This window comes from Oncorhynchus keta, unplaced genomic scaffold (genome assembly GCF_023373465.1).
Source record: "Oncorhynchus keta strain PuntledgeMale-10-30-2019 unplaced genomic scaffold, Oket_V2 Un_contig_4578_pilon_pilon, whole genome shotgun sequence".
NCBI classification, from domain to species: domain Eukaryota; kingdom Metazoa; phylum Chordata; class Actinopteri; order Salmoniformes; family Salmonidae; genus Oncorhynchus; species Oncorhynchus keta.
The window spans coordinates 59,084-84,610 of record NW_026287856.1 but is presented as its reverse complement, the minus strand read 5'-3'; the positions used below and the strand labels follow the sequence as shown (position 1 = coordinate 84,610).

Genomic DNA, 25,527 nt, shown 5'->3' with positions numbered 1-25,527 from the left:
CCCCCGTCTGTGGACAGTTCTGTAGTCATCTCTAAGTGACCCCCCATCTGTGGACCGTTCTGGAGTCATCTCTAAGTGACCCCCCCATCTGTGGACCGTTCTGGAGTCATCTCTAAGTGAACCCCCCCATCTGTGGACCGTTCTGGAGTCAGCTCTAAGTGAAACCCCCCCCATCTGTGGACTGTTCTGGAGTCAGCTCTAAGTGAACCCCCCGTCTGTGGACCGTTCTGGAGTCAACTCTAAGTTAATTCTGCTATTTTCTTACTACCACGAAACTGTTCCGCGTGACCACGTGCTTTGATGATTTCCATTTGATGTAAATATGTAAGCTGTTCTCGCCTATCGCCTGACGTCGGGCCTCTATCGCAATGTCTATTTGTCAGATATTGTACCGAGAAGCACAAATCGGAGAGCCCAGTTTGTTTATACCCGCCCTCTCAGACACGTTGCCGTAGGAGAGGCTGCACGGGGTGTACGCTACTACATCACGACATTCACCGCATCCCTACAACGACCTGGGGGGGGGGGAGCCCAGCCATGAGCGGAGTGTCCTGAAGTCACCGCTCATAGGAGACGAAGGGGAAGAGCCACTATAGTCACTTCTTCTTCTGGTAAGTAAAGTACGCTATGAGACCGTTTCTGTCGTGGCAGATGTATGAGCGCACTGGCGCTGACATAAGCGTCGAGGCTGGGACTGATCTGTCAGAAAGCGCACGTGTTATACAGCCCAGTACAACAGTTTGTATGATAACGTAGTAGTGTTATGTTTGATCCATTTGCTTTGGACCATAACAAACTTTCATTGTACAATAGTTTCTCACACATCGTATTGGAGAGATTCTGGAACAAATGTACGAGGTAAGAATGTTATTTCGGTAAATGATGACGAGGTTCAGGGTTGTGGTCAGAGGAATTGATACATAGTATCGGGTTGGGTGGCTACAATTGTTTCATTCATGCTGGTTACATTGTAGCAATGAGCTTTTTGTAGCAATGTTTCTAGGCTATTTTATCTTGGCAAATTAGATCAAACCGGGTTGTCTTTGTCTATTAATGTGTAATAGACTATTACCGTTTATTAAGTCTAAATCATTTAAACTGCTCTAAATACAAAATACAAATAGAATTGGAATATAATTAAGAGGTTTAAGTTGAGTGTGTCTTGTCCGTGTCCGGTGCTTAACGTACATGTGAATTGGGAAGTTAAAAAACAAAACAAGCTCCTGTGTTGTCGGCCGTGTTCGGCTTCTCTTTATTACGTAATGTCAGACAGTGATCCTGTTCGGATAGACTTCGTAGATACACTTTGTACAGACAGGCCACGCTGTATGTAAAGACTATATCCCATTGTTTCAATGTATTGAGTTGAGATCGATGGATCAGTACTAGCAGTGGCCCAGGCATGGTTTGATCTTGATATTCAAGCGTAACTCCCATTGTTTATTCAATTGTAACACTGCAGCGTATGGGACAAGTCGACACGTATCTGTGTTACACAGTGAAGGCATTTCACCTTAGCCATGTGTATAATCATTTTAAATGAAAAGGACTCAACTTCCGTTGAGGCCTCAACACATTATACACAAGCATTTACAACAATAATTACGCCTCCATAACAATTTTATAACACGTGCTTTTTTATAGAGAGGAATTTGTTCAACACGCTCCGGCTAGTATACTGTTATCAGGCACCAGTATAATTCCCATTGGCTTTGCCTGAAAACCATTCTAACCACAGTGGTGTAATATATGTATCAGTCTGTTAGAGTTGGTTCCTCCAAGGACATGGATCCTGAATGTATCTGCCTCTGAAATGGAGGTTTTAGGAGAAATGTAGGAACAAATTCTAGAAGGACATGCGTGTGTTTTTGTTATCGCAGAGAGAGAGAGAGAGAGAGAGAGAGAGAGAGAACAGCAAACATCTTACCTAATAACCTGCTCTAATTATATAATAAAGTGCCCTGTGTAATGATTTGGAAAGCTTGTGTCCCATAAAGTCATATAACTAGCCTAGTTTGTGTACTGGGTACCTAACCTTTGCTTTAATTGAATGGCATAACGCGTGTTAAAGACGTGGAAGCTGGTGGTTTCCTATATGATTCACAGGACCGGTTTCCCGAGAGCCAGAGGAAACCTAAGTCTTGGACTAAAATGCACTTTCAATTGAGATTCATCATTGACAATTAGGGATTAAGATTTTTCCGAAAATCTTACCAAGTTTCTATACTGGGAATCATTTATATTTATCCCGAGAGACCCGGGAAATACCGCAAAAAAAAAATCGTAAGTGCTTAAAACTAAGATGTGGTCGCTATGCCAGGTGTTTCTCCCAAAATGAGATTGTTGCTGCGCCACATTGCCAGTTTGACTGCGCCCCTATGTAAAGATTTCACAGCAAGTGAAACTGATATTTAGTGTTTGAATAACTTTGATTGCCAAATGATATCGTTGTAACTTGCGAAACAGGCCGTTCATAAATTCCCCGAACGTTAACACGTTCCTTAATACATTCCAGGCATTTCAGCAGTAGGCCTCACGCCTGTCGCAGAGCGCACCCCGGGTTTGCTATACCGTTATCGAACCATACAAACCTTGTAATGGCAATCAAACACAAGTCAAATGACCAAAGTTGCTAAACTTGCTAGATAACCTCGAAGGAGTTACAGAATATCTCCTATTTGGCGAAACCGAGTTGATGATTAAACAGAGGCCTACAGGAGGAGGTGAAGAGAGGACGTTTTTTTTTTTTTAAATATCAACGTATCTTAGTAACAGGGACCAACTATGTAACAAACAATTCATACATCTACCAGACAGCTACTCTCATGCTGTTTGTTGATTACATATTCTATACCCGAAGCTGTCATATGGGCACCAAGCAAATGCGTACAGCGCAGAGATAGCGTTAAATGTTATAGGGCTATTTTGACCTGCTTAAGCGAGACGTGCTTTGATAATGCAACCTGTAGATAACAGAATAAAGTTAGGAATTAACATGCGAGACAGGAGTCGGGATTTTGGGTTTCAGTGGGTTGGGAAGATAGGAAAATAGCCTCGGCTCTATATACGGCTACTACGAGTCAATAGATCAATAATACACTTGATTTAGGCTACATTATTGCATGCTGAATGTTTCTGATCAGTGATCGATGAGCAAACGAATACATGAGCTACCACTTCCACTTGTCCTGTCAGAGATCTATTAACCAACCCCCCCCACACACACACACACACACACACACACACACACACACACACACACACACACACACACACACACACACACACACACACACACACACACACACACACACACACACACACACACACACACTTGTCTCAAAGCACTGTTCATGACACAAATGGTTCACACCGCTCTTGCTGGCGGAGACACTTTAGCAGGATTCAATCTTGTTTCTTGCAATTCTACACATTTTGTCACGGGATGCAAAGAAACGGTTGCCGTTTTTAAAGCACATTTTCTTACAATTCTAAACATTTCGTCAAATGTAATTTTTATTCATGTGATATTTGAGTGACTCAAAAACTACAACAATATTTATGAGCAAAATAAAGTAAGTAAAAAGACGGCCGTGGGCTGATTGATCTGGACATTCCTGACTAGTTATAAACATCTCTCTAATGTGAACAATGACTAAGGTGACAAGAGGAGCTGATGATGTCATACCCCATTTAGAAATGTCACCTTCTTTCAGGAGGAGTAAGTTTAAAGCTGGACTGAGTTCCTTTAAAACTATATATATATCTTTTAGATTAAACGAATTACAAAGTGTTTCTCTCATGCCCATGAACAGGTTTTCTACATTATACATTGTGTTGCAGGTGTGTGATAATGTACTGTATATTGTGTTGCAGGTGTGTGATAATGTACTGTATATTGTGTTGCAGGTGCATGATAATGTACTGTATATTGTGTTGCAGGTGCATGATAATGTACTGTATATTGTGTTGCAGGTGCATGATAATGTACTGTACATTGTGTTGCAGGTGAATGATAATGTACTGTACATTGTGTTGCAGGTGAATGATAATGTACTGTACATTGTGTTGCAGGTGAATGATAATGTACTGTATATTGTGTTGCAGGTGAATGATAATGTACTGTACATTGTGTTGCAGGTGAATGATAATGTACTGTATATTGTGTTGCAGGTGAATGATAATGTACTGTATATTGTGTTGCAGGTGAATGATAATGTACTGTATATTGTGTTGCAGGTGAATGATAATGTACTGTATATTGTGTTGCAGGTGAATGATAATGTACTGTATATTGTGTTGCAGGTGAATGATAATGTACTGTATATTGTGTTGCAGGTGAATGATAATGTACTGTACATTGTGTTGCAGGTGAATGATAATGTACTGTATATTGTGTTGCAGGTGCATGATAATGTACTGTATATTGTGTTACAGGTGTGTGATAATGTACTGTATATTGTGTTACAGGTGTGTGATAATGTACTGTATATTGTGTTGCAGGTGAATGATAATGTACTGTATATTGTGTTGCAGGTGCATGATAATGTACTGTATATTGTGTTACAGGTGTGTGATAATGTACTGTATATTGTGTTACAGGTGAATGATAATGTACTGTATATTGTGTTGCAGGTGCATGATAATGTACTGTATATTGTGTTGCAGGTGCATGATAATGTACTGTATATTGTGTTGCAGGTGAATGATAATGTACTGTATATTGTGTTGCAGGTGCATGATAATGTACTGTACATTGTGTTGCAGGTGAATGATAATGTACTGTACATTGTGTTGCAGGTGCATGATAATGTACTGTATATTGTGTTGCAGGTGCATGATAATGTACTGTATATTGTGTTGCAGGTGAATGATAATGTACTGTATATTGTGTTGCAGGTGAATGATAATGTACTGTACATTGTGTTGCAGGTGCATGATAATGTACTGTATATTGTGTTGCAGGTGCATGATAATGTACTGTACATTGTGTTGCAGGTGCATGATAATGTACTGTACATTGTGTTGCAGGTGAATGATAATGTACTGTATATTGTGTTGCAGGTGCATGATAATGTACTGTACATTGTGTTGCAGGTGAATGATAATGTACTGTATATTGTGTTGCAGGTGCATGATAATGTACTGTATATTGTGTTGCAGGTGCATGATAATGTACTGTATATTGTGTTGCAGGTGCATGATAATGTACTGTATATTGTGTTGCAGGTGCATGATAATGTACTGTACATTGTGTTGCAGGTGCATGATAATGTACTGTACATTGTGTTGCAGGTGTGTGATAATGTACTGTACATTGTGTTGCAGGTGCGTGATAATGTACTGTACATTGTGTTGCAGGTGCATGATAATGTACTGTACATTGTGTTGCAGGTATGTGATAATGTACTGTATATTGTGTTGCAGGTATGTGATAATGTACTGTACATTGTGTTGCAGGTGCATGAGATAATGTACTGTACATTGTGTTGCAGGTGCATGATAATGTACTGTACATTGTGTTGCAGGTATGTGATAATGTACTGTATATTGTGTTGCAGGTATGTGATAATGTACTGTATATTGTGTTGCAGGTATGTGATAATGTACTGTACATTGTGTTGCAGGTGCATGATAATGTACTGTATATTGTGTTGCAGGTATGTGATAATGTACTGTATATTGTGTTGCAGGTATGTGATAATGTACTGTATATTGTGTTGCAGGTATGTGATAATGTACTGTATATTGTGTTGCAGGTGTGTGATAATGTACTGTATATTGTGTTGCAGGTGTGTGATAATGTACTGTATATTGTGTTACAGGTGTGTGATAATGTACTGTACATTGTGTTGCAGGTGCATGATAATGTACTGTACATTGTGTTGCAGGTGTGTGATAATGTACTGTATATTGTGTTGCAGGTGTGTGATGCTCTGTAGTGGATGAGAGCCCGTCGCCCTGCTCTCTAGTGGATGAGAGCCCGTCGCCCTGCTCTCTAGTGGATGAGAGCCCATCGCCCTGCTCTCTAGTGGATGAGAGCCCATCGCCCTGCTCTCTAGTGGATGAGAGCCCGTAGCCCTGCTCTCTAGTGGATGAGAGCCCGTAGCCCTGCTCTCTAGTGGATGAGAGCCCGTAGCCCTGCTCTCTAGTGGATGAGAGCCCGTAGCCCTGCTCTCTAGTGGATGAGATCCCGTAGCCCTGCTATCCGTTGGAGGATGTGTGATGCTCTCGAGTGGATGAGAGCCCGTCGCCCTGCTCTCTAGTGGATGAGAGCCCGTCGCCCTGCTCTCTAGTGGATGAGAGCCCGTAGCCCTGCTCTCTAGTGGATGAGAGCCCGTCGCCCTGCTCTCTAGTGGATGAGAGCCCGTCGCCCTGCTCTCTAGTGGATGAGAGCCCGTCGCCCTGCTCTCTAGTGGATGAGAGCCCGTAACCCCGTTGGAGGTGTGTAATGCTCTCTAGTGGATGAGAGCCCGTAGCCCTGCTCTCTAGTGGATGAGAGCCCCTCGCCCTGCTCTCTAGTGGATGAGAGCCCATCGCCCTGCTCTCTAGTGGATGAGAGCCCGTAACCCCGTTGGAGGTGTGTAATGCTCTCTAGTGGATGAGAGCCCGTAGCCCTGCTCTCTAGTGGATGAGAGCCTGTCGCCCTGCTATCTGTTGCAGGATGTCTGCGTCGGACTCTGATTACTCAATAGACTACCTGGCCAGTGACAGTGAGGATAATGACAACGACAGCGGCGTGGGACTGAGCCCCGACGGACACACAGTCAGGACGACACCTTCATCCTCCTTACCTCCACCCTCATCATCATCATCATTAAGGGACTCTCCCAGTAACACTGACTGCGGATCTTCTAAGGACGGGATCTCGAGGCTAAACAGGAATTCCAACCACGAGGACCCCCATAGGCTGAGCAGTGACACAGGAGATTTCGGCGACTCTGGCCTCAGTAGGGACGGGGACAGTGATAATTCTAACGATGCTGACCCTCGACTGAGCAGGGACAGAGATTGTAGTTGTGGTGGCACCCCTCCTCCAGCCACCTTCGGGGGGGGCCGCTGCCCCAGTGAGACCCAGGGATGTAGTCCTACTGTGTACAGGCAGCAGCAGCAGAGACTGTCATGGAGCCCGACGTCCTCCTCTCAAGCCTGGGATAGAAACAGTAGACAGAGTGGCACTGGGAAGCCTGGGCAGGGCAGGAAGAGGGCACACAGCCATGGACGGCATCCTGGAGACCAAGGCTGTAGGAACAGAGACACAACGGAACCTGGGGAGCCTGAGAAGGATCAGCTGTTTGCCCAGAAGGTAAAGGGTCACCACATACAGTAGATCCTATAAATTCTATATGTCATTCTAGAGGGTCGCTCGGCTTATAACACCCGTTATAAGACATGGGTCACACAGCGCAAATGCCACCCGATTCCCTGGACAGTGCACTACCACCCTATCGGTCCTGGTCAAAAGTAGTGCACTAGTAAGGGTGTAGTGCACTAGTACACTACTATGCGCTCAAAACAAAACAAAGAGCACTATGAATGGAATAGGGTGATAATGTGTAGCTTTAAGTAGAATATATGGAAATAAAATGAGTCATTTATAGAAGAAGGAATAGCTGAATAACACTAGTTGTTTTAATCAGAAGATATGGCTATAATGCTAGTTGTTTTAATCAGAAGATATGGCTAAATAATACTAGTTGTTTTAAACACAAGATATGGCTATAATGCTAGTTGTTTTAATCAGAAGATATGGCTATAATGCTAGTTGTTTTAATCAGAAGATATGGCTATAATGCTAGTTGTTTTAATCAGAAGATATGGCTATAATGCTAGTTGTTTTAATCAGAAGATATGGCTATAATGCTAGTTGTTTTAATCAGAAGATATGGCTATAATGCTAGTTGTTTTAATCAGAAGATATGGCTAAATAATACTAGTTGTTTTAAACACAAGATATGGCTATAATGCTAGTTGTTTTAATCAGAAGATATGGCTATAATGCTAGTTGTTTTAATCAGAAGATATGGCTATAATGCTAGTTGTTTTAATCAGAATATATGGCTATAATGCTAGTTGTTTTAATCAGAAGATATGGCTATAATGCTAGTTGTTTTAATCAGAAGATATAGCTATAATGCTAGTTGTAGCTAGAGAATACTTGTTGCTAATGCTAATCCCCCAGTATTCATGTTATATAGCTAGAGAATACTAGTTGCTAATGCTAACCCCCCAGTATTCATGTTATATAGCTAGAGAATACTAGTTGCTGATGCTAATCCCCAGTATTCATGTTATATAGCTAGAGAATACTAGTTGCTATTGCTAACCCCCCAGTATTAATGTTACATAGCTAGAGAATATTAGTTGCTAATGCTAACCCCCCAGTATTCATGTTATATAGCTAGAGAATACTAGTTGCTAATGCTAACCCCCCAGTATTCATGTTATATAGCTAGAGAATACTAGTTGCTGATGCTAATCCCCAGTATTCATGTTATATAGCTAGAGAATACTAGTTGCTATTGCTAACCCCCCAGTATTCATGTTACATAGCTAGAGAATATTAGTTGCTAATGCTAACCCCCCAGTATTCATGTTATATAGCTAGAGAATACTAGTTGCTAATGCTAACCCCCCAGTATTCATGTTATATAGCTAGAGAATACTAGTTGCTAATGCTAACCCCCCAGTATTCATGTTATATAGCAAGAGAATACTAGTTGCTAATGCTAACCCCCCAGTATTCATGTTATATAGCTAGAGAATACTAGTTGCTAATGCTAACCCCCCAGTATTCATGTTATATAGCAAGAGAATACTAGTTGCTAATGCTAACCCCCCAGTATTCATGTTATATAGCTAGAGAATACTAGTTGCTAATGCTAACCCCCCAGTATTCATGTTATATAGCTAGAGAATACTAGTTGCTAATGCTAACCCCCCAGTATTCATGTTATATAGCTAGAGAATACTAGTTGCTAATGCTAACCCCCCAGTATTCATGTTATATAGCTAGAGAATACTAGTTGCTGATGCTAATCCCCAGTATTCATGTTATATAGCTAGAGAATACTAGTTGCTATTGCTAACCCCCCAGTATTCATGTTACATAGCTAGAGAATACTAGTTGCTAATGCTAACCCCCCAGTATTCATGTTACATAGCTAGAGAATATTAGTTGCTAATGCTAACCCCCCAGTATTCATGTTATATAGCTAGAGAATACTAGTTGCTAATGCTAACCCCCCAGTATTCATGTTATATAGCTAGAGAATACTAGTTGCTAATGCTAACCCCCAGTATTCATGTTATATAGCTAGAGAATACTAGTTGCTGATGCTAATCCCCAGTATTCATGTTATATAGCTAGAGAATACTAGTTGCTAATGCTAACCCCCAGTATTCATGTTATATAGCAAGAGAATACTAGTTGCTAATGCTAACCCCCAGTATTCATGTTATATAGCTAGAGAATACTAGTTGCTAATGCTAACCCCCCAGTATTCATGTTATATAGCAAGAGAATACTAGTTGCTAATGCTAACCCCCAGTATTCATGTTATATAGCTAGAGAATACTAGTTGCTAATGCTAACCCCCCAGTATTCATGTTATATAGCTAGAGAATACTAGTTGCTAATGCTAACCCCCCAGTATTCATGTTATATAGCTAGAGAATACTAGTTGCTAATGCTAACCCCCCAGTATTCATGTTATATAGCAAGAGAATACTAGTTGCTAATGCTAACCCCCCAGTATCCATGTTATATAGCTAGAGAATACTAGTTGCTAATGCTAACCCCCAGTATTCATGTTATATAGCAAGAGAATACTAGTTGCTAATGCTAACCCCCAGTATTCATGTTATATAGCTAGAGAATACTAGTTGCTAATGCTAACCCCCAGTATTCATGTTATATAGCTAGAGAATACTAGTTGCTAATGCTAACCCCCAGTATTCATGTTATATAGCTAGAGAATACTAGTTGCTAATGCTAACCCCCAGTATTCATGTTATATAGCAAGAGAATACTAGTTGCTAATGCTAACCCCCAGTATTCATGTTATATTGCTAATGCTAACCCCCAGTATTCATGTTATATAGCAAGAGAATACTAGTTGCTAATGCTAACCCCCAGTATTCATGTTATATAGCTAGAGAATACTAGTTGCTAATGCTAACCCCCAGTATTCATGTTATATAGCTAGAGAATACTAGTTGCTAATGCTAACCCCCAGTATTCATGTTATATAGCTAGAGAATACTAGTTGCTAATGCTAACCCCCAGTATTCATGTTATATAGCTAGAGAATACTAGTTGCTAATGCTAACCCCCAGTATTCATGTTATATAGCTAGAGAATACTAGTTGCTAATGCTAACCCCCAGTATTCATGTTATATAGCTAGAGAATACTAGTTGCTAATGCTAACCCCCAGTATTCATGTTATATAGCAAGAGAATACTAGTTGCTAATGCTAACCCCCAGTATTCATGTTATATAGCTAGAGAATACTAGTTGCTAATGCTAACCCCCAGTATTCATGTTATATAGCAAGAGAATACTAGTTGCTAATGCTAACCCCCAGTATTCATGTTATATAGCTAGAGAATACTAGTTGCTAATGCTAACCCCCAGTATTCATGTTATATAGCAAGAGAATACTAGTTGCTAATGCTAACCCCCAGTATTCATGTTATATAGCTAGAGAATACTAGTTGCTAATGCTAACCCCCAGTATTCATGTTATATAGCAAGAGAATACTAGTTGCTAATGCTAACCCCCAGTAGTTGCTAATGCTAACCCCCAGTATCCATGTTATAAAGCTAGAGAATACTAGTTGCTAATGCTAACCCCCAGTATTCATGTTATATAGCTAGAGAATACTAGTTGCTAATGCTAACCCCCAGTATTCATGTTATATAGCTAGAGAATACTAGTTGCTAATGCTAACCCCCCAGTATTCATGTTATATAGCAAGAGAATACTAGTTGCTAATGCTAACCCCCCAGTATTCATGTTATATAGCTAGAGAATACTAGTTGCTAATGCTAACCCCCAGTATTCATGTTATATAGCTAGAGAATACTAGTTGCTAATGCTAACCCCCAGTATTCATGTTATATAGCAAGAGAATACTAGTTGCTAATGCTAACCCCCCAGTATTCATGTTATATAGCTAGAGAATACTAGTTGCTAATGCTAACCCCCCAGTATTCATGTTATATAGCAAGAGAATACTAGTTGCTAATGCTAACCCCCCCCAGTATTCATGTTATATAGCTAGAGAATACTAGTTGCTAATGCTAACCCCCAGTATTCATGTTATATAGCTAGAGAATACTAGTTGCTAATGCTAACCCCCAGTATTCATGTTATATAGCTAGAGAATACTAGTTGCTAATGCTAACCCCCAGTATTCATGTTATATAGCAAGAGAATACTAGTTGCTAATGCTAACCCCCAATATTCATGTTATATAGCTAGAGAATACTAGTTGCTAATGCTAACCCCCAGTATTCATGTTATATAGCAAGAGAATACTAGTTGCTAATGCTAATCCCCCAGTATTCATGTTATATAGCTAGAGAATACTAGTTGCTAATGCTAACCCCCCAGTATTCATGTTATATAGCTAGAGAATACTAGTTGCTAATGCTAACCCCCCAGTATACATGTTATATAGCTAGAGAATACTAGTTGCTAATGCTAACCCCCCAGTATTCATGTTATATAGCTAGAGAATACTAGTTGCTAATGCTAACCCCCCAGTATTCATGTTATATAGCTAGAGAATACTAGTTGCTAATGCTAACCCCCAGTATTCATGTTATATAGCTAGAGAATACTAGTTGCTAATGCTAACCCCCCAGTATTCATGTTATATAGCTAGAGAATACTAGTTGCTAATGCTAACCCCCAGTATTCATGTTATATAGCTAGAGAATACTAGTTGCTAATGCTAACCCCCCAGTATTCATGTTATATAGCAAGAGAATACTAGTTGCTAATGCTAACCCCCCAGTATTCATGTTATATAGCTAGAGAATACTAGTTGCTAATGCTAACCCCCAGTATTCATGTTATATAGCTAGAGAATACTAGTTGCTAATGCTAACCCCCAGTATTCATGTTATATAGCTAGAGAATACTAGTTGCTAATGCTAACCCCCAGTATTCATGTTATATAGCTAGAGAATACTAGTTGCTAATGCTAACCCCCCAGTATTCATGTTATATAGCAAGATAATACTAGTTGCTAATGCTAACCCCCCAGTATTCATGTTATATAGCTAGAGAATACTAGTTGCTAATGCTAACCCCCAGTATTCATGTTATATAGCAAGAGAATACTAGTTGCTAATGCTAACCCCCAGTATTCATGTTATATAGCTAGATAATACTAGTTGCTAATGCTAACCCATCACTGTGTATGTTGTTGTTTAATTCCATGACCTTATTTTCTGAATAACTGTCATGTGTAAATATTGTGTTGTTCCTGGAAGCTGTTGCCGTAGTGATAACCAAAAGATCCCTGTGTTGTCCTCAGTGTATGGAGCTCCAGTGTTACCTCCATCCCCTGTCTTCCATCCTGAGAGGCCTGCGCTGTGGGAGGTACTCAGAACGTGAGTGAGTTGTCTAATCTCTCCCTCATTTAACCCCGCAATCCTCCCCGTACTATACCCTATACCCACACAGAGAGCTTTTCTGAATGGTGTGTGTGTGTGCTTGTGCGTGCGTGTGCGTACGTACGTGCGTGCGCGAGTGTGTGTGTGTGTGTGTGTGTGTGTGTGTGTGTGTGTGTGTGTGTGTGTGTGTGTGTGTGTGTGTGTGTGTGTGTGTGTGTGTGTGTGTGTGTGTGTGGTGTGTCACTACAGATCAGGCGGAGGCTCATCAGTCATGCTGACTAGGCTGCTAACGCAGATCGACTGAACGGAAAACATCTTGTTGTCATTCCCTCGTGTGTTATTCATACATTGTTTCTTTCACTATAGGCTAAGAGCCACTTTACATACTTGGTAACGTGACATAAACACATTAAAATCATAAGGATGGAAGGATCAAAGCACAGAACAGAGATCTCCTTTTAACCTGAGAGAGACTTTCACTTTTGCATATTATCTACCTCATTTGAGAGAGAGAGAGAGAGAGAGAGAGAGAGAGAGAGAGAGAGAGGTAGAGCGAGAGAGACAGAGAGAGGTAGAGGGAGAGAGAGACAGAGACAGAGAGAGGTAGAGAGAGAGAGAGATAGCGACAGAGGTAGAGACATAGAGAGAGAGAGATAGCGACAGAGAGAGGTAGAGCGAGAGAGACAGAGAGAGACAGAGAGAGAGAGAGAGGTAGAGCGAGAGAGGTAGAGACAGAGAGAGAGAGAGAGATAGCGACAGAGAGTAGAGACATAGAGAGAGACAGAGAGAGGTAGAGAGAGAGAGACAGACAGAGAGGTAGAGAGAGAGAGAGAGATAGCGACAGAGGTAGAGACATAGAGAGAGAGATAGCGACAGAGAGAGGTTGAGACATAGAAAGAGAGAGAGATAGCGACAGAGAGAGGTAGAGAGAGAGAGAGACAGAGACAGACAGAGAGAGAGAGAGATAGCGACAGAGGTAGAGACATAGAGAGAGAGATAGCGACAGAGAGAGGTAGAGCGAGAGAGACAGAGAGAGGTAGAGAGAGAGAGAGACAGACAGAGAGGTAGAGAGAGAGAGAGAGATAGCGACAGAGGTAGAGACATAGAGAGAGAGATAGCGACAGAGAGAGGTTGAGACATAGAGAGAGAGATAGCGACAGAGAGACAGGTAGAGAGAGAGAGAGAGACAGCGACAGAGTGAGGTAGAGACAGAGAGAGAGAGAGAGAGAGAGAGAGAGAGAGAGAGAGAGAGAGAGAGAGAGAGAGAGAGAGAGAGAGAGAGAGAGATGGTAGATGGTCTGGGGTCCGCTCACCATCCAAGACTTCACAAAATGGGACAAACACCAAATTGAGACTCTGCACGCAGAATTCTGCAAAAATATCCTCCGTGTACAACGTAGAACACCAAATAATGCATGCAGAGCAGAATTAGGCCGATACTCGCTAATTATCAAAATCCAGAAAAGAGCCGTTAAATTCTACAACCACCTAAAAGGAAGTGATTCACAAACCTTCCATAACAAAGCCATCACCTACAGAGAGATGAACCTGGAGAAGAGTCCTCTAAGCAAGCTGGTCCTGGGGCTCTGTTCACAAACACAAACACACCCTACAGAGCCCCAGGACAACAGCACAATTAGACCCAACCAAATCATGAGAAAACAAAAAGATAATTACTTGACACATTGGAAAGAATTAACAAAAAAAAAGAGCAAACTAGAATGCTATTTGGCCCTAAACAGAGAGTACACAGCGGCAGAATACCTGACCACTGTGACTGACCCAAAATTAAGGAAAGCTTTGACTACTACAGACTCAGTGAGCATAGCCTTGCTATTGAGAAAGGCCGCCGTAGGCAGACATGGCTCTCAAGAGAAGACAGGCTATGTGCTCACTGCCCACAAAATGAGATGGAAACTGAGCTGCACTTCCTAACCTCCTGCCCAATGTATGACCATATTAGAGAGACAAATTTCCCTCAGATTACACAGATCCACAAAGAATTTGAAAACAAACCCAATTTTGATAAACTACCATATCTACTGGGTGAAATTCCACAGTGTGCCATCACAGCAGCAAGATTTGTGACCTGTTGCCACGAGAAAAGGGTAACCAGTGAAGAACAAACACCATTGTAAATACAACCTATATTTATGTTTACTTATTTTCCCTTTTGTACATTAACTATTTGTACATTGTTAAAACACTGTATATATACATAATATGACATTTGTAATGTCTTTATTCTTTTGAAACTCTTGTATGTATAATGTTTACTGTTAATTTTTATGCCAATAAAGCCCCTTGAATTGAATTGAGGAGAAAGAGAGCAGACAGAGACGAGAGGTAGAGAGAAGTAGAGAGAGGTAGAGAGAGAGGTAGAGAGAGAGGTAGAGAGAGGTAGAGAGAGGTAGAGAGAGAGGTAGAAAGAGAGGTAGAGAGAGAGGGGTAGAGGGAGAGACAGAGAGAGATGTCGAGGGAGAGAGAGGTAGAGAGAGAGCAGACAGAGACAGAAGTAGAGAGAGGTAGAGAGAGGTAGAGAGAGAGGTAGAGAGAGGTAGAGAGAGGTAGAGAGAGAGGTAGAGAGAGAGGGGTAGAGGGAGAGACAGAGAGAGATGTCGAGGGAGAGAGAGGTAGAGAGAGAGAGAGAGCGAGACAGAGACAGAGGTAGAGAGAGGTAGAGAGAGAGAGCGAGACAGAGACAGAGGTAGAGAGAGAGAGAGAGGTAGAGAGAGAGAGGTAGAGAGACAGAGAGAGAGAGAGAGAGAGAGAGAGAGAGAGAAGAGAGAACAGAGGTAGAGAGAGAGAGAGACAGAGAGAGCAGAGAGAGAGAGACAGAGAGAGCAGAGAGAGAGAGAGAGCAGACAGAGAGAGAGAGAGAGAGAGAAGAGAGAGAGAGAGAGAGAGAGAGAGAGAGAGAGAGAGAGAGAGAGAGAGAGAGACAGAGACAGAGACAGAGGTAGAGAGAGAGCGATGGAGAGAGAGAGGTAGAGAGAGAGGTAGAGAGAGGTAGAGAGAGAGAGAGAGAGGTAGAGAGAGAGGTAGAGAGAGAGGTAGAGAGAGGTAGAGAGAGGTAGAGAGAGAGGTAGAGAGAGGTAGAGAGAGGTAGAGAGAGGTAGAGAGAGAGGTAGAGAGAGCAGAGAGAGGTAGAGGGAGAGACAGAGAGAGGAAGAGAGAGAGAGAGAGAGAGACAGAGAGAGAGGTAGAGAGAGAGCAATGAAGAGAGAGAGAGAGAGGTAAAGAGAGAGCGAGACAGAGACAGAGGTAGAGAGGGAGCGATGGAGAGAGAGAGAGAGAGTAAAGAGAGAGAGGTAAAAGAGAGAGAGAGAGAGAGAGAGAGAGAGAGGTAGAGAGAGAGCGATGGAGAGAGAGAGAGAGAGAGAGAGAGAGAGAGAGAGAGAGAGAGAGAGAGAGAGAGAGAGAGAGGGGTTCAGAGAGATAAAAGGCTTGGTCAAACACAGGAAGACTGTTACCACCCACTATTACCCAGATATGCTGTACCCAGTCGCTTCAGAGTGTCTGTTGTAGTGCTGTGTGGATCAGGTTAGGTAGCTACAGAGTGCCTGTTGTAGTGCTGTGTGGACCAGGTTAGGTAGCTACAGAGTACCTGTTGTAGTGCTGTGTGGACCAGGTTAGGTAGCTACAGAGTACCTGTTGTAGTGCTGTGTGGGCCAGGTTAGGTAGCTACAGAGTGCCTGTTGTAGTGCTGTGTGGACCAGGTTAGGTAGCTACAGAGTACCTGTTGTAGTGCTGTGTGGACCAGGTTAGGTAGATATTGTAGAGCCTGTTGTAGTGCTGTGTGGGCCAGGTTAGGTAGATATTGTAGAGCCTGTTGTAGTGCTGTGTGGGCCAGGTTAGGTAGATATTGTAGAGCCTGTTGTAGTGCTGTGTGGGCCAGGTTAGGTAGATATTGTAGAGCCTGTTGTAGTGCTGTGTGGGCCAGGTTAGGTAGATATTGTAGAGCCTGTTGTAGTGCTGTGTGGGCCAGGTTAGGTAGATATTGTAGAGCCTGTTGTAGTGCTGTGTGGGCCAGGTTAGGTAGATATTGTAGAGCCTGTTGTAGTGCTGTGTGGGCCAGGTTAGGTAGATATTGTAGAGCCTGTTGTAGTGCTGTGTGGGCCAGGTTAGGTAGATAATGTAGAGCTACAGAGTGCCAGGGATTTAGTGGATCAGATGAGGAGGCGGAGTCAGAGTGCCAGGGGTTTAGTGGATCAGATGAGGAGGCGGAGTCAGAGTGCCAGGGGTTTAGTGGATCAGATGAGGAGGCGGAGTCAGAGTGCCAGGGGTTTAGTGGATCAGATGAGGAGGCGGAGTCAGAGTGCCAGGGGTTTAGTGGATCAGATGAGGAGGCGGAGTCAGAGTGCCAGGGGTTTAGTGGATCAGATGAGGAGGCGGAGTCAGAGTGCCAGAGCTTTAGTGGATCAGATGAGGAGGCGGAGTCAGAGTGCCAGGGGTTTAGTGGATCAGATGAGGAGGCGGAGTCAGAGTGCCAGGGGTTTAGTGGATCAGATGAGGAGGCGGAGTCAGAGTGCCAGGGCATTAGTGGATCAGACGAGGAGGCGGAGTCAGAGTGCCAGGGGTTTAGTGGATCAGATGAGGAGGCGGAGTCAGAGTGCCAGGGTTTAGTGGATCAGATGAGGAGGCGGAGTCAGAGTGGATCCGGAGTCAGAGTGCCAGGGATTTAGTGGATCAGATGAGGAGGCGGAGTCAGAGTGCCAGGGGTTTAGTGGATCAGATGAGGAGGCGGAGTCAGAGTGCCAGGGGTTTAGTGGATCAGATGAGGAGGCGGAGTCAGAGTGCCAGGGGTTTAGTGGATCAGATGAGGAGGCGGAGTCAGAGTGCCAGGGGTTTAGTGGATCAGATGAGGAGGCGGAGTCAGAGTGCCAGGGGTTTAGTGGATCAGAGTGGATCAGAGGAGGCGGAGTCAGAGTGCCAGGGGTTTAGTGGATCAGATGAGGAGGCGGAGTCAGAGTGCCAGGGGTTTAGTGGATCAGACGAGGAGGCGGAGTCAGAGTGCCAGGGGTTTAGTGGATCAGATGAGGAGGCGGAGTCAGAGTGCCAGGGGTTTAGTGGATCAGACGAGGAGGCGGAGTCAGAGTGCCAGGGGTTTAGTGGATCAGATGAGGAGGCGGAGTCAGAGTGCCAGGGGTTTAGTGGATCAGACGAGGAGGCGGAGTCAGAGTGCCAGGGGTTTAGTGGATCAGATGAGGAGGCGGAGTCAGAGTGCCAGGGGTTTAGTGGATCAGATGAGGAGGCGGAGTCAGAGTGCCAGGGGTTTAGTGGATCAGATGAGGAGGCGGAGTCAGAGTGCCAGGGGTTTAGTGGATCAGATGAGGAGGCGGAGTCAGAGTGCCAGGGGTTTAGTGGATCAGATGAGGAGGCGGAGTCAGAGTGCCAGGGGTTTAGTGGATCAGACGAGGAGGCGGAGTCAGAGTGCCAGGGGTTTAGTGGATCAGATGAGGAGGCGGAGTCAGAGTGCCAGGGGTTTAGTGGATCAGACGAGGAGGCGGAGTCAGAGTGACACCAGGGTTTCTCAACCTCTTTTTTGAACCAAGGACTGACATTTTAAATAGGTCGCTTAGCAAACCAGCAGTTCCATAAGAACGGAGTTGGAACAGACTCACTCTCTGTCTCATTTCCTTACAGCTTTACTTCTAAATAGGTAACTGACAAAACCAGCAGTTCTTTCAAACTCATATTCTCTCTCTTGTGGCCTTGCTCATGATAACTTTTCCCTGTCTGTCCGTCTGTCCGTCTGTCTTCCAGGTCTTAGCCGTTTCCAGGAGAGCGTTGCTATGGACCGGATCCAGAGAATAATGGGAGTCCTCCAGAACCCAAACATGAGGTAAATATCCCCTCCAAAGAGAGAGCGAGGCAGAAGAACAGTGGTCAGGGTGATCTAGATACCCAGAGGGACCAGCCACAGACATGTCTCGGTTTTAGTCAGCTGGCTGGTACCTGTGGTGGAGTCACTATAAACACACATGAGGCTAACGGGACTTTAACCCACTGTTATGTGGGTAGGGGTGTAATCTGTATGTGATGCTAACAGGACTTTAACCCACTGTTATGTGGGTAGGGGTGTAATCTGTATGTGATGCTAAACCCACTCTGTATGTGATGCTAACAGGACTTTAACCCACTGTTATGTGGGTAGTAATCTGTATGTGATGCTAACAGGACTTTAACCCACTGGGTAGGGGTGTAATCTGTATGTGATGCTAACAGGACTTTAACCCACTGTTATGTGGGTAGGGGTGTAATCTGAATGTGATGCTAACGGGACTTTAACCCACTGTTATGTGGGTAGGGGTGTAATCTGTATGCTAACAGGACTTTAACCCACTGTTATGTGGGTAGGGGTGTAATCTGTATGCTAACAGGACTTTAACCCACTGTTATGTGGGTAGGGGTGTAATCTGTATGATAACGGGACTTTAACCCACTGTTATGTGGGTAGGGGTGTAATCTGTATGATAACGGGACTTTAACCCACTGTTATGTGGGTAGGGGTGTAATCTGTAGGCTAACGGGACCTTAACCCACTGTTATGTGGGTAGGGGTGTGATCTGTATGTGTGTGAGGAGGAATCAGACCACATGTAGAGCAGCTCACAGCAGGTGACTTCTCATTATGGAACCCAGAATAATCTGAACCCACTACAGAGAGGAGGAGGAAATGGGAGGCAGAGGAGAGGAGGATGAGGAGGAGGAAATGGGAGGCAGAGGAGAGGAGGGAGAGAGGAGAGGAGGAGGAAATGGGAGAGGAGGAGGGAAATGGGAGGCAGAGGAGGGAGGAAATGGGAGGAGGGAGGAGGAAGAGGAGGGAAGGAGGGAGGCAGAGGAGAGGAGGATGAGGAGGAAGAGGAGAGGAGGATGAGGGAGAGGAGAGGAGGAGGAAATGGGAGGAAAGGGGAGGCAGAGGAAGGAGGGGAGGCAGAGGGAAATGGGAGGAGGAGGAGGAGGAGGAAAGGCAGAGAGAGGAGGAGGAGAGGAGAAGGATGAATAGGCAAGACGAAAGAGATAGAGAGGGGGGAGGAGGTGTTGGTGAAACAGTGTTAAATCCCACTGGCTGCTTAAAGCAGCAGAGCACACACACACACACACACACACACACACACACACACACACACACACACACACACACACACACACACACACACACACACACACACACACACACACACTGAGCGAGGCCACTACGGGGCGATAGATAGGCAGTCGAACGGCCTCGGGGCTTACTGACTATTTATAGAGGTGAATGGAAGGAACAGGGGCCCTCCCTCCCTCCCCTCCTTCCCTCCCTCCCCTCCCTCCTCCCCCTCCTTCCTCCCTCCCCCCCCCTCCCTCCCCCCTCCCTCCCTCCCTCCCCCTCCCTCCCTCCCTCCCCCTCCCTCCCTCCTTCGCCCCTCCCTCCCTCCTCCCTCCCCCCTCCCTCCCTCCCTTCCCTCCTCGCTCCCTCCCTCCCCCTCTCCCTCCTTCCCTCCCTCCCTCCCTCCCCCTCCCTTCCCTCCCTCCCCTCCCTCCTCCTCCTCGCTCCCTCCCTCCCTCCCTCCCCTCCCTCCCTCCTTCCCTCCTTCGCTCCCTCCCCTCACTCCCTCCCTCCCTCCTTCCCTCCTTCCTCCCTCCCCCTCACCCCTCCCTCCCTCCCTCCTTCCCTCCCCCTCCCCTCCCCCTCCCCTCCCTCCCCCTCCTCCCTCCCTCCCTCACTCCCTCCTTCTCCCCCTCCCTCCTCCCTCCCTCCCCCTCCCTCCCTCGCTCGCTCCCTCCCTCCCCCTCCCTCCCTCCCTCCCTCCCCCCCCTCCCTCCCTCCCCCCCTCCCTCCTTCGCTCCCTCCCTTGCTCCCTCCTTCGCTCCCTCCCTCCCCCTCCCCCTCCCTCCCTCCCTCCTTCCCTCCTTTGCTCCCTCTCTCCCTCCTTCCCTCCTTCGCTCCCTCCCTCCCTCCTTCCCTCCCCTAGCTCCCTCCCTCCCTCCTTCAGGCCCACCCTCCCTCCCTCCCTCTCTCCCTCCTTCGCTCCCACCCTCCCTCCCTCCCTCTCTCCCACCCTCCCTCCCTCCCTCCCTCCCTCCCCTCCCTCCTACGCTCCCTCCCTCCCTCCCTCTCTCCCACCCTCCCTCCCTCCCCCACCTTCGCTCCCTCCTTCCCTCCCTCTCTCTCTCTCTCCTCCCTCGCTCCTTCCCTCCCTCCCTGCACGCTGCCACGTGTGGACAGGATCATGCAGTGTGTGTGACTGACTGTACAGCAGCATAGCTGCTCAGACACTCAAGCAGGCAGCAAGCAGGCAGTAAGCAGGCAACAAGCAGGCAACAAGCAGGCAACAAGCAGGCAGCAAGCAGGCAGCAAGCAGGCAACAAGCAGGCAACAAGCAGGCAACAAGCAGGCAACAAGCAGGCAGCAAGCAGGCAACAAGCAGGCAGCAAGCAGGCAACAAGCAGGCAACAAGCAGGCAACAAGCAGGCAGCAAGCAGGCAACAAGCAGGCAGCAAGCAGGCAACAAGCAGGCAACAAGCAGGCAACAAGCAGGCAACAAGCAGGCAGCAAGCAGGCAACAAGCAGGCAGCAAGCAGGCAGCAAGCAGGCAGCAAGCAGGCAACAAGCAGGCAGCAAGCAGGTAGCAAGCAGGCAACAAGCAGGCAGCAAGCAGGTAGCAAGCAGGCAACAAGCAGGCAGCAAGCAGGCAACAAGCAGGCAGCAAGCAGGTAGCAAGCAGGCAACAAGCAGGCAGCAAGCAGGTAGCAAGCAGGCAACAAGCAGGCAGCAAGTAGGCAACAAGCAGGCAGCAAGTAGGCAACAAGCAGGCAGCAAGCAGGCAGCAAGCAGGCAACAAGCAGGCAGCAAGTAGGCAACAAGCAGGCAGCAAGTAGGCAACAAGCAGGCAGCAAGTAGGCAACAAGCAGGCAGCAAGTAGGCAACAAGTAGGCAACAAGTAGGCAACAAGCAGGCAGCAAGTAGGCAACAAGCAGGCAGCAAGTAGGCAACAAGTAGGCAAGAAGTAGGCAACAAGCAGGCAGTAAGCAGGCAACAAGCAGGCAGCAAGTAGGCAACAAGCAGGCAGCAAGTAGGCAAGCAGGCAGCAAGTAGGCAACAAGCAGGCAGCAAGTAGGCAACAAGTAGGCAGCAAGTAGGCAGCAAGCAGGCAACAAGCAGGCAGCAAGTAGGCAACAAGCAGGCAGCAAGCAGCAGGCAGCAAGCAGGTAGCAAGCAGGCAACAAGCAGGCAGCAAGCAGGTAGCAAGCAGGCAACAAGCAGGCAGCAAGCAGGTAGCAAGCAGGCAACAAGCAGGCAGCAAGCAGGTAGCAAGCAGGCAACAAGCAGGCAGCAAGCAGGTAGCAAGCAGGCAACAAGCAGGCAGTAAGCAGGTAGCAAGCAGGCAACAAGCAGGCAGTAAGCAGGCAGCAAGCAGGCAGCACACAGCATCACGTCACATTTCTCCTGTAGAGGTAAACATGCCCAGGTCAGAGGCAGAATGTTCAGATGAGATCAGTGGAGGTTTGGAACGGACACAGACATGACAACATGCTGAACCGGTTTATTCACTGACATATATGTCATCACCAACTCTCGCTCCGTTTGCCTCCCAAATGGCACCCTGGACAAAAGTAGTGCCCAATATAGGGAATAGGCCTCTGGTCTATAGTAGTGTACTAGAACCCTGTTCTATTATGTGTTCTGTGTTCTAAACCCTGTTTTGTTATCTGTTCTGTGTTCTAAACCCTGTTCTGTTATCTGTTCTGTGTTCTAAACCCTGTTTTGTTATCTGTTCTGTGTTCTAAACCCTGTTCTGTTATCTGTTCTGTGTTCTAAACTCTGTTCTATTATGTGTTCTGTGTTCTAAACCCTGTTTTGTTATCTGTTCTGTGTTCTAAACCCTGTTTTGTTATCTGTTCTGTGTTCTAAACCCTGTTCTGTTATCTGTTCTGTGTTCTAAACCCTGTTTTGTTATCTGTTCTGTGTTCTAAACCCTGTTCTGTTATCTGTTCTGTGTTCTAAACTCTGTTCTGTTATGTGTTCTGTGTTCTAAACCCTGTTCTGTTATCTGTTCTGTGTTCTAAACTCTGTTCTGTTATGTGTTCTGTGTTCTAAACCCTGTTCTGTTATCTGTTCTGTGTTCTAAACCCTGTTCTGTTATCTGTTCTGTGTTCTAAACTCTGTTCTGTTATGTGTTCTGTGTTCTAAACCCTGTTCTGTTATCTGTTCTGTGTTCTAAACTCTGTTCTGTTATGTGTTCTGTGTTCTAAACCCTGTTCTGTTATCTGTTCTGTGTTCTAAACCCTGTTCTGTTATCTGTTCTGTGTTCTAAACCCTGTTCTGTTATCTGTTCTGTGTTCTAAACTCTGTTCTGTTATGTGTTCTGTGTTCTAAACCCTGTTCTGTTATCTGTTCTGTGTTCTAAACTCTGTTCTGTTATGTGTTCTGTGTTCTAAACCCTGTTCTGTTCTGTGTTCTAAACTTTGTTATATTATGTGTTCTGTATTCTAAACCCTGTTTTGTTATCTGTTCTGTGTTCTAAACCCTGTTCTGTTATCTGTTCTGTGTTCTAAACCCTGTTGTGTTATCTGTTCTGTGTTCTGTTATCTGTTCTGTTATCTGTTCTGTGTTCTAAACTCTGTTCCATTATGTGTTCTGTGTTATAAACTCTGTTCTATTATGTGTTCTGTGTTCTAAACCCTGTTCTGTTATCTGTTCTGTGTTCTAAACCCTGTTCTATTATGTGTTCTGTGTTCTAAACTCTGTTCTGTTATCTGTTCTGTGTTCTAAACTCTGTTCTATTATGTGTTCTGTGTTCTAAACTCAGTTATTTTCTCTGTTCGGTGTTCTATAATATTTTCTGTGTTCTAAATCTTGGTATGTTCTGTGTTCTGTTTGTAGTGAGCGCTACATCAGTGTGATCCTGAAGATAGAAGCGATGCTCCATAGCTGGTTTCCTCAAGTCAGAGCCGGCCCAGGCCCAGACCCAGGCCCAGACCCAGTCCCAGGCCCAGGCCCAGACCCAGACCCAGACCAGTACACTGACAGCCAGGAAGAGCACCACACTCCAGCTAAGAGACACACTCTAGCTAAGGTAAAGGTCTTTAACAGTGAGGTTTGATGAAAGACTGTTCCAATATTGACACCAGCATACCACTTAGAATGGTAGAATGCATGTCCAGAACACTGCTACATCGTAGATGAGATACTGGTTCTGTTCCAACACTACCATTCCATTTAGAATGTCCAGAACACTGCTACATCGTAGATGAGATACTGGTTCTGTTCCAACACTACCATTCCATTTAGAATGTCCAGAACACTGCTACATCGTAGATGAGATACTGGTTCTGTTCCAACACTACCATTCCATTTAGAATGTCCAGAACACTGCTACATCGTAGATGAGATACTGGTTCTGTTCCAACACTACCATTCCATTTAGAATGTCCAGAACACTGCTACATCGTAGATGAGATACTGGTTCTGTTCCAACACTACCATTCCATTTAGAATGTCCAGAACACTGCTACATCGTAGATGAGATACTGGTTCTGTTCCAACACTACCATTCCATTTAGAATGTCCAGAACACTGCTACATCGTAGATGAGATACTGGTTCTGTTCCAACACTACCATTCCATTTAGAATGTCCAGAACACTGCTACATCGTAGATGAGATACTGGTTCTGTTCCAACACTACCATTCCATTTAGAATGTCCAGAACACTGCTACATCGTAGATGAGATACTGGTTCTGTTCCAACACTACCATTCCATTTAGAATGTCCAGAACACTGCTACATCGTAGATGAGATACTGGTTCTGTTCCAACACTACCATTCCATTTAGAATGTCCAGAACACTGCTACATCGTAGATGAGATACTGGTTCTGTTCCAACACTACCATTCCATTTAGAATGTCCAGAACACTGCTACATCGTAGATGAGATACTGGTTCTGTTCCAACACTACCATTCCATTTAGAATGTCCAGAACACTGCTACATCGTAGATGAGATACTGGTTCTGTTCCAACACTACCATTCCATTTAGAATGTCCAGAACACTGCTACATCGTAGATGAGATACTGGTTCTGTTCCAACACTACCATTCCATTTAGAATGTCCAGAACACTGCTACATCGTAGATGAGATACTGGTTCTGTTCCAACACTACCATTCCATTTAGAATGTCCAGAACACTGCTACATCGTAGATGAGATACTGGTTCTGTTCCAACACTACCATTCCATTTAGAATGTCCAGAACACTGCTACATCGATAGATGAGATACTGGTTCTGTTCCAACACTACCATTCCATTTAGAATGTCCAGAACACTGCTACATCGTAGATGAGATACTGGTTCTGTTCCAACACTACCATTCCATTTAGAATGTCCAGAACACTGCTACATCGTAGATGAGATACTGGTTCTGTTCCAACACTACCATTCCATTTAGAATGTCCAGAACACTGCTACATCGTAGATGAGATACTGGTTCTGTTCCAACACTACCATTCCATTTAGAATGTCCAGAACACTGCTACATCGTAGATGAGATACTGGTTCTGTTCCAACACTACCATTCCATTTAGAATGTCCAGAACACTGCTACATCGTAGATGAGATACTGGTTCTGTTCCAACACTACCATTCCATTTAGAATGTCCAGAACACTGCTACATCGTAGATGAGATACTGGTTCTGTTCCAACACTACCATTCCATTTAGAATGTCCAGAACACTGCTACATCGTAGATGAGATACTGGTTCTGTTCCAACACTACCATTCCATTTAGAATGTCCAGAACACTGCTACATCGTAGATGAGATACTGGTTCTGTTCCAACACTACCATTCCATTTAGAATGTCCAGAACACTGCTACATCGTAGATGAGATACTGGTTCTGTTCCAACACTA

General features: G+C 44.9%; 1 protein-coding gene across 2 annotated transcripts in view; it reads left to right on the top strand.

The window, feature by feature from the left end:
* Positions 1–472: 472 nt before the first annotated feature.
* Positions 473–25,527, top strand: part of LOC127924821 (uncharacterized) — a 35,006-nt gene continuing 9,951 nt past the window's right edge. The window contains exons 1-5 of one of the 2 annotated variants that reach the window (XM_052509441.1): positions 473–611; positions 5,925–7,306; positions 12,552–12,627; positions 18,397–18,475; positions 23,500–23,692. In XM_052509441.1, coding sequence (XP_052365401.1) covers positions 6,632–7,306; positions 12,552–12,627; positions 18,397–18,475; positions 23,500–23,692 — 1,023 coding nt within the window. In that variant the 5' untranslated portion in view covers positions 473–611; positions 5,925–6,631. The other variant, XM_052509442.1, reaches the window with a different exon arrangement.